The sequence below is a fragment of the Phyllopteryx taeniolatus genome, chromosome 16 (assembly GCF_024500385.1).
Source record: "Phyllopteryx taeniolatus isolate TA_2022b chromosome 16, UOR_Ptae_1.2, whole genome shotgun sequence".
Classification (NCBI taxonomy): domain Eukaryota; kingdom Metazoa; phylum Chordata; class Actinopteri; order Syngnathiformes; family Syngnathidae; genus Phyllopteryx; species Phyllopteryx taeniolatus.
This window is the reverse complement of record NC_084517.1, coordinates 20,996,426-21,010,017: the sequence shown is the minus strand read 5'-3', so window position 1 is coordinate 21,010,017 and position 13,592 is coordinate 20,996,426. Positions and strand designations below refer to the sequence as shown.

Below are 13,592 nucleotides of genomic sequence, written 5' to 3'. Positions count from 1 at the left end.
TGTATGGTCCATATAAAATATGTATTTTATAAGTACATGGAGAAAAAGATCACAGAAAATTGCTATTAATTTCTTGCAATTGTAGCAACAATATCATATGAGGACATGCATTGTTACTGGGATATACAATTTTGCCCGTTTTGCACGGCTTCTATTCTTTCCACAAACATTACCGCGGTTAACTGAGCAATTGTATGTTTGTACGGCTGTATTTTACTGCCCCCTGGTGGCGAAGCAGCGGCACAACGGCCATTGAATTGAAGCCCAAAAATGGTTTCATTCTATTTCATTACGATATTACTGTATGTTTTCATAAAGTACAATGTTATACACATTTTATTCTTATTTTCAGTGCAGGCCCCAGAAGTTGGTCCCGCAGCGCCCCCCCACCTCCTGTGCGGCAAAGACTACATTTCCTACAATGCATTGCGGCGTGCTTTCTCCTTCTGAGCGGCGGCGTCGAGCAGCTTTGAGGGCAGGCAGCAGCGTGCGAGACCGGCGCACGGCCGCGGCGGGCGCTTTTGGGGATCATGTAACCGCGGAGCGAGCGCGCGTTCGGGCTGTGGGCGCACGGGGCGACGAGGACGGGAAATGACGTGATGCCGAACGTTGAGCGTGTCTGCGGCTATTATTTTCCAGCTCGGTCCCGGCGTGCAGCGATGCGGACTGCCGGTGGGCGTTGATCGTGGCACAATTCAAGATGAAGAAGCAGTTCAATCGCATGAGGCAGCTCGCCAACCAAACGGTGGGAAGGTAAGAAGCGCGCAGGGGCGTGCGCGGCTCATGTGCGCCATTCTGCAGCCACACGCCCCCCCCCCCCCCCCCCCCCCCACCAACCCCCACAACCCCCCCACCCCCCCACCACCCCCCCGGTCCCATTTCGCTGCTAATTTCCCATTTAATCATGCACTTATAATTAATACGATTGGCTGTTTAAATGCAATAAGGTTTTATGAGCGTGCGTGAGCTCCACTGGAACGTGTTACCGCATCGGCAGCGTGGGGGGTTGTTGCCCCCCGCCCCCCCCCCTTCCTCACGCAGCCTGCAGCCCACGAAAAGTCATCCAATCTGCAAAACGCGCCGCAGAATGCCCACTTGTGAGTGTCGATTGGACGCGCGTTTTATAGGTGATGCATTAAGAGGATGGCGCAATGTTTTCATTACGCAGTCAGCTGTTTGGAGGGGAATCACCCCCACCCACCACCCACCACTCGCCCCACGCCCCCACGACCACCGGGCATGCGTGGGATGTCAGGATTCCTGAAGGTCGCGTTCCCTGCGTCAACAAGATGCCACCTTTGACGTGTGCTCCAAAAACAAATCAAGACTAATAATGTAACCATTTTTTTTTTTTAAAGTCTTGCCCTTTGAGGACCACCATGATTAGATCCCCCGCCGCCCCCCCCCCCCCCCCCCGCTCCCCATGTACCCCTGCGTTAGACCCCCTTTCATACCAGGTGGTGTGGCTCAGTGACTTGGCTGCTTTACTTGTCGCTCCCTTATTTTATTTTATTTCTTTTTTTTTCTTTACAGTGACTCATGCATAAGAGGGCGAGTGTGTGTTGGTGGGATGCTGACATGTGTGTGTGTCTGTGTGTGTGTGTGTGTGTGTGTGTGTGTGTGTGAGTGGGCAAGCCGGTGAGGAAGACAGGGCGGGTCCGGGTCGGAGGTGTGCACCCCAAGAATGCGTGCGTCATGTTCGTTTTGAATGGCGTCAATCTGTTGCGGCTGCCCCCCCCCCCCCCCCCCCCCCCAAAAAAAAAAAAAAAAAAACATACAGAAAAATAATAGCTCACTTATTGTAGAAAAACAGAAGAAAGCCTACAAATGTAAAGAATAAACTGGTTTTATAAAGTGTCATTGTTGTACTTGCTGTGGGATTCGTGTGTTGGATGTGTGCCTTTGAGAGGCGGGGCCGAGTGTGTGACATCGGGAGGAGTCGGCTCTCCTTGACCACATGCGAGGGCATCACGGCAGCGTAATTGCTCCATTTTTGTACAGCTTGAGGAACATAACCGCCGAGAAAAAGTTAGTTGCCTTGGAGACGAACGATTATGATGGGCTGCGTTAGTTTGTTGTTGGCTTGGCAAGCTTCCACTGTGTTATGTCTTTAATCTAAAAATAATAGACAGCGTTGCACTCTGAAATGTTTTTTTTGGGGGGTTTTTTCCTGAAAAAAATGACATTAAAACTCATGGTATTATATTACACATATTAAGACTATTCCCGGGTAATATTAAGTATTAATTAATATATTTTTAATAAGTAATATATTTTTATTATTCGATTGATGAATGAAGTGCCTTTTTGGATTTCTCGACATGCCAGAAAACTGCGCAGTTTTTGTAAGGTATATATGATTTTTTTTTTTTTTTAATAATTTTTTTTGGGGGTGTTCTGAACATAACCCCAACAAAACCCAATTAGTAGCACCCCTGCATTGTTGTGAACTCCGTGACCCCGGTCTCGCTGATCCGCACGAAATCGGGTGAACATGTCCAATATGACCGGATGCAGAAAAGGTCTCGAGGACCCACGCAGGAAGTTGGTTATTTGGTTTATTTTTATTTATTTTATTTTTTTTATCGCGGGGGCTTTTGTTCACTATTTTCCAAAGCGCTGCTTATTGTAAAGTGAGTTGCGTTCACTGCCAGCCATCAATGGAGAAGTAAAGTAAATTGCTTTTAACGTTCCTCCACCTCGGCCATATTGGTAGAGGCGTGACCTCTGGTCGCGCTCGCTAAACGAGCCCGTTCCGCCATGTATAATGAGCGCGCTTAAAGAGACATATGTGTGTTTAAGTGTTTCTAAATGGAATGAGTACGCCGGCGTATTTCTCTTTGGCATGGACTGGTGAATCAGTCATTTTGAAGGTCCTTTAGTGTGTGCGTCGGGGGGCATCAGGTGCGCTGTGTCAGCATCTCCGCGGCTACCCGACGCCCGGGGTGACATCCGCGTCATGTGATCGCACACTTGACCAATGGCCTCCGTGCGGCAACGCCGGACGCCAGAGGAGCCGCGGCTGCGTGCGGGCATCGCAGCGGAAAGGAGATGAGACGCGTGAGAGGGCGCAGCGGGAGAGACAGCCAGCGAGCAAACATGGCCGACTTCTGCCTCGTTGCAGTCTTCCTTTTCGCTACTTGAACTTTTACCGAACACCGTTGTCATTTTCAAACGCTGTCCATACTTACGGTGAAGCCCTCGTGTACCTTCCTGACCCTCACGCGATAAAAAAATCGCTATAAAGAGAGACCATATAATTAAAACATTTGAGAGTTTTTACCCCACCAAACACTTTTTAAAGCAGTGAACTCATATTTAAAACAATTCCCCCAATGTTTTCACATTTTTATAATTTTATTTTATTTTTTTCCCTTTTTCAATTTTTTGGGGAGGGAACCAAGCCCAAAAATGCCTATTAGCAGTATATGCCCGCTTGTTCAAGATTTTTGTTGGCGTTATAAACAAATAATCAGAATCCTCTTTATTTGCCAAGTATGTCAAAAACACACAAGGAATTTGTCTCCGGTAGTTGGAGTCGCTCTAGGACGACAACAGACAGCCATTTGACAGAAAATACTTTTAAGACATAAAAACAAAGTACGGAGAGTCACTGACTGAAAGTGACTAGCAGTGCGATAATCTGGCACAGTGTCAATTGTGCAAATGGTGCAGATACTTCTCAAGCACACGAGTGGCCAGTATTGATCTGCCACAGATATGCAAATAATGCTGCGTGGCGAGGCTACTAGAGTAAGTGCGCGAATAAAGGATAATTGGCCCGACAGAGACGTTACCACAATCTCAAGACAAAATTGGCAGCATGTTACAGTGGAATTGTAAGTTAACTGTTTAAGAAGTTCATGGCAAGAGGGAAGAAGCTGTTGGAATGTCTGCTAGTTTGAGTTTGCATTGCTCGATCCCATGCGATTAGAATGCAAGTTACTTTTTAGTGAGTTGTTGTTAATTTGCTGCTAACGCTAACGCGGTTGTCTTAACTGGCTCGTGTCGGTCTTGTGACCGAGCAGCGACCAGTCCGGGCTCGCGCAGGTGCGCCGACCGTCGTGTCCGGTCACGCTGTCTCGAAAATGCACCGAGAGTTATTTTTGCTCTGCTTGCAAGCCAAGCCCGAGCGATGACACCATTTAACGGGACCCAATTCTCCAGGCCCGACTCGCCGCCCTATTTAGCTCTCATGTGATACTGCACAATTATATTCTCTTCTTACCAAAAGTGCATTTTAACACATTGTTGTTGTTTTTTTCCCTCCCCGCCCTTGCACTCACAAAGGCCGTCCGTCAGTAATTTGTCTGCGACCCCCACCTCAACCACGCACACACACACACGGTGCACTCACCTGTGTGATGCTCCCCCACAGCCTCCCGTGTGCGGAAATAGCTTTTTTTCTTTCTTTCTTCCGTTCTTTCTTTCTTTCTTTCTTTGTCCTCCTCCTCCTCTCGCCTTTAGGATTAGGCTTCAGCTCGCCACTCAACAATGCAGTCGGGTTAGAAAATGGCAGCCATTTGCCGGCTAGCTGCGGCGTTAAAGTAGCTCGCGATGGTTGGAATACATGCAGGTGTTCAAAAATAGCGCGTGGGACATTCGGGGTAAACGCGAAACTGTTAAGGTCTTGGAGAGAGCCCAGCGAAGGCGGGATACTGCTGTGTGCGCTTTCACACGCTGATGAGGGAAATAGATCCGTTTTCAACATTGATTGAGGCAAGGCACTTTTTAGAAAATAATCCAATCAAAATATATAATTGTCACTATATGCCGCTGGCATAGATAGCAAAGGAATCACTTTGGGACCAAAGGCGGACTTTTCCAAGCGATGGTCTCCTTTTGCTTTTGTGCTTCCAGACCATGTGTGCACCCTGGGCTATTTGAATAGCATGCACAATATGCTGTTATGTAAACTGTCCTGGCCTGGCTATGCAAGTGTGTCACACTGTCAAGGAGCATATGGGAGCCGACAGCTAACGTGAGCGGAGCTCGCCTTTGCTGAGGTAGCAAAGGCGACGCCGCTGCCGGTTCGTGTAGTTGCACCCCCGTAACTGTTCCGTAATGCCATTAGTGCCTCACAGAGACAGCATGTCAGAATGCTGCATTAGCATAAAGACTCATTGTTTGGGGAGGGGGGGGGGGGGCATCAAAGGACAGACGACGGGACGTCGGTCACGTTTGACGCTTTTCCGAGCTTGCGAATCTCTTAAAGAGCACCACGACCACTTTCAACTGGAAAAGAGGCAACGTGAGAGGAACAGCATGGCACGCCACATAACAGGACAGATGGCGCCGCCATCGCAGCCTCTCGTTGGAGCTTTGATTTTGTCTCGGCACATTTTTAAAGCCGGGGACTGGGACTATTTGAAACTCTTCTTCATTTGTGTTAGAAAGCCCCCAGGTGGCACCACAAGGAGCACCACGATGTCCATTGAGTTGAAGCAAAAAAATGTGGCAAAAACAGTTTGATTCTTTACATTCTATTTCATCATAACATTGCTGTATGTTTTTATAGAGTATAATATAGTTTAGTATTTTTCTGAGGAAAAACTTTATTTTTTGGGGGGTCGGGGGGAGTGAAATGGAGTCATGGCATTTTCGTTCATTTGAATTCTGAAAAATAATAAAGGACGTGAATTGCAAGTTGTGATATTGAAAGTGGACCCAATCAAATTTGGACCATTTTATTACACTACACGTACAACACCAGCGCTATTGTTGTGACTCTATTTGTCCCAACGTACAGTTGCTACACTTTATGAAGCTAGTTATTTCTTTATATTATCTTTCAATTGAGAAGTATCACAACTGCCTCGGTAAGCTCCGCTAAAAGAAACATCGGTTGTTTTTTTGCAGAGGAGAAAGAATACATGCGCATGAGTATTGCTGTGGTGTCAATCTACATGTGTTGGTTTACCGTTTGTGTTCAAACATCCATTGCTGAGAGGGTTATGACACCGCGACAATCAGTGCTATTTGTTAGCCCGTTTGTGGCGTTTTGCATTGTGCTTTAACATTAAGCTAGCGGAGATTACTAAGGCAAACTTTTGTGGTTGCCATTATCTTAGTTTGATGATCCAAGTGCTAATAAACAGCTTGAAGGCTCTTCCCCCCAAAAAATCCAAATGTTCACTCAGTGTCAAACTGCCGCTGCTTATTGTGAAGTGAGTCGAGTTTGCTGCCACCATCTCGCGCCGGAATCTCGAGAGCGCAATTATCCCCGCAGAGAACTGTGACCTACTTTCGCTGGACAAATACAGTAAAGTGGCTTTTCCTGTTTTCGTGGCCGCGTAGCCCCTCTCTCGTCTCGGGAGCCAAGCGAGACGTCCAAGCGGCATTTCTGGGCTTGTGCATTTTTGGGTTTTTTTTTGGTGCGTGCGCGGCTGGCTCGGCATCTCATGCCAGCCGGCGCCCCGGGCCGTGCGCAACCCTGCTGAGGCCCGGGGCCATCATTCTGCTCCACTGCCCTCCTCCCCTTGCAGCGTAGGACCCATGTTGGGGGGGGGGGGGGGGTGTCGGGCCTCAGCAAGGTCTTCTCTGCTGGCCTAAATTTGTTCCATCAAATTGTATAAATTTATTCCTAAAAGTCTATTCTTCTCATTTCCTAGCATTTCCCTTGGCTAAACTACTTCCAGGACATGCGGATGTTAGATTTTCTTTTTTTCGTCCAATCAGATTTCCCCCTCTATGTGTTGCCATGTCAATCTAATCTTCCAAGAGTCTTCAGAAGCAGAGGTGCTGGCCTGTGTAACTTCAGCTAGATTAGCATGGGGCCGTTTCTTCAACCAATCAGATTTCAAACTGGTCCTCACAGGGCCGGAGTGCTGGCCCTCGACGGACTTCAGCATTTTTCCGTCCTCTGATTGGTTGGTCAGAGCAAACTTGTTGTAGCAACACAAAAGCAACAACAAAAAGATTTTTCGAATGAGAAAATAGCACTCTAAAATATTGTACCTTATAAAAACATACAATAGCGACATCATTAAATGAAGTATAAAGAATCCCGTTTTTTGCCACATTTTTGCTTTAATTTACATTGTGGACATTGTGCTACTTCCTTGGCCACCTGTGGGCGCAGAAATATGACTGAGGAATGGAAGGAATGCGACAATGGTGGCGTTAAAATGCGGACGAATTCAGAAGCGCTTCCGAGACATCCCGCGTTCTCGTCCCGCCTTTCGGCTATAGCGCGGTCACGCGTTAAAAGCGCCGTTGTTTTACACACATTGGGACGCGGCTTATTCGGTGCGCTCTGGTCAAGTGTGAGCAGCGCTGCCGCGGGCGCTGAGCGGGCAGCTGACCGACGGTCATTTATAGAGGGGGATTCCTTACACAACACGTGTTGCTGAACGCTGTTCAGATTTTCCCTTGAAGTTCACGTCCAGCGACTTGGAATGTGTCGCTCGAGCGGTTAGCGTGTCTGCCTCACAATTCTGAGGTTCCGGGTTTGAATCTCAGCTCTGGCTTTCCTGCGATGGGCCGACGACCATTTGCAGCTGTTCCCGCCCTGCAGTGACCCTGATGAGGTGAAGCGCTGGAGAAAACGGATGGACTTGCGGCGTGTCGCTTTAGTGAGACTGCCGCTTCTTATCAAAATATGGCAGCCGGTGGAGGCCAGCTCGAGCTCCGGATGTAAATATTATCCCGACTAATTTGCTTGTCGCGCCATTGATCCGCCGTTCGAGCTGCTCCATGCAATTATTTTAATACACTAATGCAGACAAATGTAATCAATTAATGATTCACTAAGGGGGTTTGGCTAGCACCCAAGTCTTCATGCGTCGAGACGTTTTGGACAATCGTGCGCTTGCAACTTTGCGTGAAGATCAGCAGCCTCGTTAGAGGATTGGCAGCTCAGTGGTGGATGGTCGGCGTTAATAACGAGCGCACACGCGGCTGCCGCGCCTCACCTTCGTGATGGAGGCAAACGCATCCTGTAGCTGCGATTGTTTTATTAGCGTTCAAGGCGCTCTGCTTGGCTTGAAGTATTGTTCGCAATGTGGCCGTCCTCCCTACGAGTGGTGAGGAAACCCCCAAGTCTCTGCTGGCCTATACGATACGATCACAAACACCGACCTACATTTAAAACCTAAATTCGAATCATTTTTTTGACAATGAAATTGTATTAAATTTATAGTATCCCCGATGATGTGCAGGGCCGCAACTCTTAATCGAATGTAGAAAATAATGGAAATGAAATCTCACAAGGATTTTTTTATTGGCTGCTGGAACAATTCCCCCAAAGCAGTGTGCCAAATTTCTCTGGTTTATTTTGGTCCCCCCTTCCTTTTTTTCCACAGCAATCGGTAATCGTATTTTTCACACATTTCCCGCAGTCGCCACAGATTTTGTAGTTGGACCCAATGAGGATAATCACTGTAGAAAAAAAGGATGGATGGGTACAGTTTGATCATATACGTCCAGACAATTCTGAACTGCTTGATACAGCTGAAAACCATTTCACTTTTTTTTTTTCTTCCCTGTGTTACATACAGACATATTATTTCTGTTCTTCTTTTTTTTTTTTTAATTCAAGTACGGAGCCTGGAGAACGTCTTCCAATAATCTGGTTATTCAAACTTTACAAAGTCAAACGCGTTCATGTTAAGGTGTTCAAATGCATTCTAAGAGTCTGGTTTCCATGGATTTATTGCAAGGAACCTTTCTAATGAATTGCTCAAGATATGTATTATTTCTGATGGGCAACAAAGACCAGAAGCATTCCATTGTCTGCCTTTTGAATGACTTATGCAATAAGGCTGCCATTGACAAAGGCGTATTGGCGCGGTGGTCCAGCCACAATTGCAGGAAGTGGCTGCACACACAAGAAAGGAAAGTACAGCACAGCGTCGGTTTTTGCTTCCTTGCTGCGGGGGTTCTGACTCCTTTTAAGAGGTCACGTTATCTTATCCTAGTAATGTGCATTAGTCATTATGTCCACCTCATTTGGGTCACTGTGCCATTTAAGGATGTTCAAATGCAATTTGATGCTCACGATGAAACGGGTATGAATGTATTACCTCGAAGGACTGACTGGTCAAACCATTAGGTACGCCTGCACAATCGAAGTTGAAGAAAAAGTGAAACATAGGCCTGTTTATAGACACATTTTGATTATTATTCACGCGTTTCATCATGTTGATTTGACATCACAGAAGAAGAAATGCATTTTGGGTATTGCTATTTTCTAAGGTGTAAAATGTTACGTTGCAGAGGAAACACTCCCCGCTCAACCTCTTTAGTTCACATCACAAATCGCGCTTAAGTCACGGACGGTTTCGTGGTTGACGCCACGTAGGTTACGTTCCCAAAGTCAGATACAGATACAGATAAGTGCAGCAGCAACAGTTTGAACAGTGTGAATAATAATAATAATAATAAAAAAAACACTAAAATGTCATTTGTTGTTGCTTTGGTGCCAACTGAAAAGCCCGGGGGATGCTGGCTAAAAAAAAAAAAGAACATTATAATTAAAAAAGGAAAAGGCTACGAGAACATCTGAACTTTCTTAGGGATTAATCCGAGGCAGATGATTTCTCTTGGTTTTATGTTTTTTTTGTTTTTGTTTTTTTAATCACAAAATCCTGGCATTTGAACAGGGGTGTGTAGACTTTTCCTATCCCTGCGTTTTACATCGTCATTTCCACAGGGTTTAATTTCTCACTTTTATGTCTTTAGGGCAGAAAAAACTGAGGTGTTAAGCGAAGACCTCCTGCAGGTGAGGAGCGCAACGTGCGTGCATGCTAACGTGCATGTTTGTGCGTGTTCGCCTTTAAAAGTACGTGCGTGCGTGTCGCAGGTGGAGAAGCGTCTGGACCTGGTCAAGCAAGTGACGCACAGCACTCACAAGAAGCTGACGGCCTGCCTGCAGGGTCAGCAGGGGGCCGACGTGGAGAAGAAATCCGTCAAGTCGCCTTCTGTGAGGAGCGCGCATTCGTACGAGAGGCCGGCGGGGACCTTTCAGTAGTGCGTGTGAGAGTGTTTCAGTTGTGTACTCGTGAGAGCGTTTCAGTCGTGTGTGAGACGTGATTATGAATTTCGTCCCTGCCGGCCCCCGTACGTCCGTCTGCTTGTCTGCTGATGAACGCGCTTGCAAACTGATGCCGATGTTTGTGTGTCTCCGGGCAGAAAAAGCTGCCCCTGGCCATCCTGGCACAATGCATGGTGGAGGGAGCGGCCGTGTTGGGAGACGACTCCCTCTTGGGGTACGCCGATCGACGTTTCCTCACTTTCCACAAACCAGATTTGTTCGGATGACATTTTTATTTTTTATTTTTTTTTGCTTGTTACTAGGCAGAATTGGTAGGGTGCAATCTTATTTGACCGTGCCCAGGTGTTTTGATAAAAAGCTCTCTGGCATTCTTAAATCAAAATACATAAAGACTAAAGAGCCTGACCATACTCGAAATCACTCCGTTTAGGGGGATGGTTTTGTCTCAAGCGATGGCTGAGTACAGCTTTTGTTGCCATGACAACGGGGGGCTGCATGACGGTATTGCGACAAAGCGAGGGCTACTCAATGTTGCCAAATTTGTCGCTCTATGTCGCGTCTTTTCCGGCTTTTTTTTCTTGAGAAGCAACAAGTAAACAATTGGAGCAACATTTTGTGGCGAGCCCGTAAAGAGTTGATTGTATTTTCACTTGCGGAGGCAGCACTTCCTCACGAAGCTGCCGAATAACACTTTTTCAATTAATGTGCGCAGCAGCCACATCGGCAAGCACAAATACTCCCTACCCGCGCATCGACAATCTAGCCAAATATTCGAGTGTGTCCCGCTTCTAATTGTTAGCTAATGCTAACCTGTGCTGACACTGCAGCTCTGCTTACCTTTTGACTTTGACATGATAGTGCTTCCATGTTCAGTGTTCCCCCTCAATTAGTGGGCGATAGGAACTACATGAATTCAGCTCGTAAGTACCACTGTAATTGCCTATGTTTGCCACAAGATGGCAGCGGAGTGCTACTTTTCTACCAGGTAGGCCGCATATATGTCATACTTTGGCCCACGATCTAATTATATTTGGTCCGCAAGACCGTATCAAATGTGTATTAGAGCTGGCCCGCCAGTATATAGCACATGCGCCACTAATATTACAAATCCCAGAATGCTTTGCTAGTGTGTCGGCCCATCACTCTCGACCGGCGAGTGCCCCTTCCCTTTCTGTTGCAGTCGTTAGCAACTATGCTACCGGTCTCCTCGAGCAAATTTACACTTCCCCTTCCCAAAAATGGCCAAACGAAAGCTGGAAAACGGTAACAGGGACTGTTAATAGTTTGAAGTTTGGATTTTTATTGAAGGACATTCTTATTTTTTTGGGTTGTTTTGTTGTTGGCCTTTGAAAAAAGATTTACATCAAAAAGAAAGGTAGTTGGAGATAAATAAATCGAAGATGGAGAGACAGAAGAATTCCATTTTATTCTATTTAAATACAAAACAACAAACAAATAGCACTGATGTCTACTATCGCAAATTAGATTGATCGTGTTTATAATATTAAAGTTTGTGTGGTTGTTGTCATATGATATACTTTAACGCTACATTTCTGGAGAGAAAGGAAGCATGCACATCGCAGTGATCTTTTATTAAATATTGCGTTTGGCCCGCCACGTTGTCCAATTTGTCATTTTGGCCCACCGTGAATTTGACTTTGACACCCCTGAGTTAGGGCTTTGTGCTAATAGAAGCTCCTCCCCTCACTTCAACATAGTTCCTTATCACCAAGATGTCACAAGATGGTGCCAAAGTACTACTTTTATATTAGACAGCCTGAGCACAAAAACAGGAAATAGCGAATAATGGAGGATGCGTTCAAAAAAAAAAATAAATCCACAAATAGGTGAATTTGCGAGTAGTGAATCGCAAATATGCGTGGGAAAACTGTAGTCTGGCTGTCACTTGAAGGTAGCGGATCTTCACCCAGCGAAGCTGCCAAATCACCCAACTATTTGTATACAAGATATTAAAACGTCAGTTTTCCATAATACCTGTATGTCCCCTTTAAAATATATCTTCTTTATCCTCCGGTCCCCAGTTCACGCGTTACTTGTACTGGATTTGTCCAAACAGGAAGATGCTGAACATGTGCGGGGAGACGGAGGAGAAGTTGGCCCAGGAGCTCATCGACTTCGAGTTCCAGATCGAGCGAGACGTGGTCGAGCCGCTCTACGTGCTCGCCGAGGTAGCGCGCACGCTGCCTAATGCGCCGATTAGACTCATGTGACTCCATTGTACTCAATTCTGATCACCTCCATTTCCTCGTGTTTAGGTGGACATCCCCAATATCCAGAAACAAAGAAAGCACTTAGCAAAACTGGTCTTGGACATGGACTCATCACGGGCAAGGTGAAGCACATTCACAACTGGATGAGAATTGTGTAGGATATTGGACTTGGATTTTTGTATTTGGATTCTAATTGTATGCCACCATGGATTTTGGGGGGGGGGGGGGGATTCAGCCCCTGAAGCCAGTTTCACATAGGGACATGAGATTTGGTGCACATGCATCATGAGCAGACCCACAAAAAAAAAATGCAAGTAAACATGTCGGAAAAGACACGCAAAGGGAGCCAACTTGGTGTTCATTTTGGTCATTCCGGCGGACCTTCAAAGACGTCCTTCTCCGAGCGATTCTGTCCGATTGCTACAAAATTGAGAAATTCTCCCGTTCTAGACTGACACTACATTGCCAACATGTATAATTTGCGTCGTCATGTGTCAAACCCTACAAAACTCCTGCAGATACCAGCAGTCGTCCAAGTCGGCCAGCCACCCGAGCGCCCTTCAGCCTGGCACCAAGTCCGAGTCGCTCCGAGAGGAAATGGAGGAGGCGGCCACTCGGATGGAGATCTGCAGGGTCAGACTCATCGGGCCTCGACATTTGTCGCATTTGTTGAAATAATCTAGACACGCTTTTTGGGGGGCTTTTGTTTTTGTTTCAGGATCAGCTGTCTGCAGATATGTACAGTTTTGTGGCCAAAGAAATAGACTATGCAAATTACTTCCAGACAGTAAGTGCATCATTGTATGTTCGCAGCTGCGCTCCCGCCGGCAAATATTTGGCATTCTTTCCATGTGTTCTCGCAGCGTGTACAATAACATTTGTATTCGTGTTGTTGTTGTTGTTGTTGTTGTTGTTTTAATGCAACCACAGCTCATAGAGACACAGGCGGAATATCACAGGAAGTCATTGGAGATTCTGAACAGCATCCTGCCCCAAATTAAAGCGCACCAAGGTCAGCATTGCACTGTGTGTGTGTGTGCGTGCGTGTGCGTGTGTGTGTTTGTGCGTGTCAATATTTACGCTCATTCTGCACCAGAAGCAACATCTCCACGACGACTAATAGAATTAGAAGCCCGGATTTGCCAAACAACTGTCTCATTAAGATGAAATTTGCCACCCGCAGTTGAAGCACCCCCGCCCACACACACACACACACACAATTAATACCACACACAAGATTAAGCTTTGATTAATTAATTGTTTTTCGATGTGAACTGAAGAACTGTGCTTTAGGGATCAAATCATGATTTCCCGTGCGCTTGGAAAGTTCCACTAACACGCATTTTTTGTGAATAACGTGACTGCGG

At 46.3% G+C, this 13,592-nt stretch overlaps 1 protein-coding gene across 9 annotated transcripts in view; it reads left to right on the top strand.

Annotated features, from left to right (window-relative positions):
• The first annotated feature begins 440 nt into the window (after positions 1-440).
• arhgap44a (Rho GTPase activating protein 44a) overlaps positions 441-13,592 on the top strand; it is a 30,130-nt gene continuing 16,978 nt past the window's right edge. For all 9 annotated transcript variants that reach the window (XR_009784986.1, XM_061750566.1, XM_061750565.1 and 6 more), the window contains exons 1-9: positions 441-753; positions 9,682-9,721; positions 9,803-9,922; positions 10,132-10,208; positions 12,072-12,183; positions 12,271-12,347; positions 12,744-12,858; positions 12,944-13,012; positions 13,156-13,237. Coding sequence is in view for 8 of the 9 variants with exons in the window: in XM_061750566.1 (XP_061606550.1) it covers positions 701-753; positions 9,682-9,721; positions 9,803-9,922; positions 10,132-10,208; positions 12,072-12,183; positions 12,271-12,347; positions 12,744-12,858; positions 12,944-13,012; positions 13,156-13,237 (745 nt within the window). In the remaining variant the exon portion in view is untranslated. The remainder of the gene's footprint in view (positions 754-9,681; positions 9,722-9,802; positions 9,923-10,131; positions 10,209-12,071; positions 12,184-12,270; positions 12,348-12,743; positions 12,859-12,943; positions 13,013-13,155; positions 13,238-13,592) is intronic.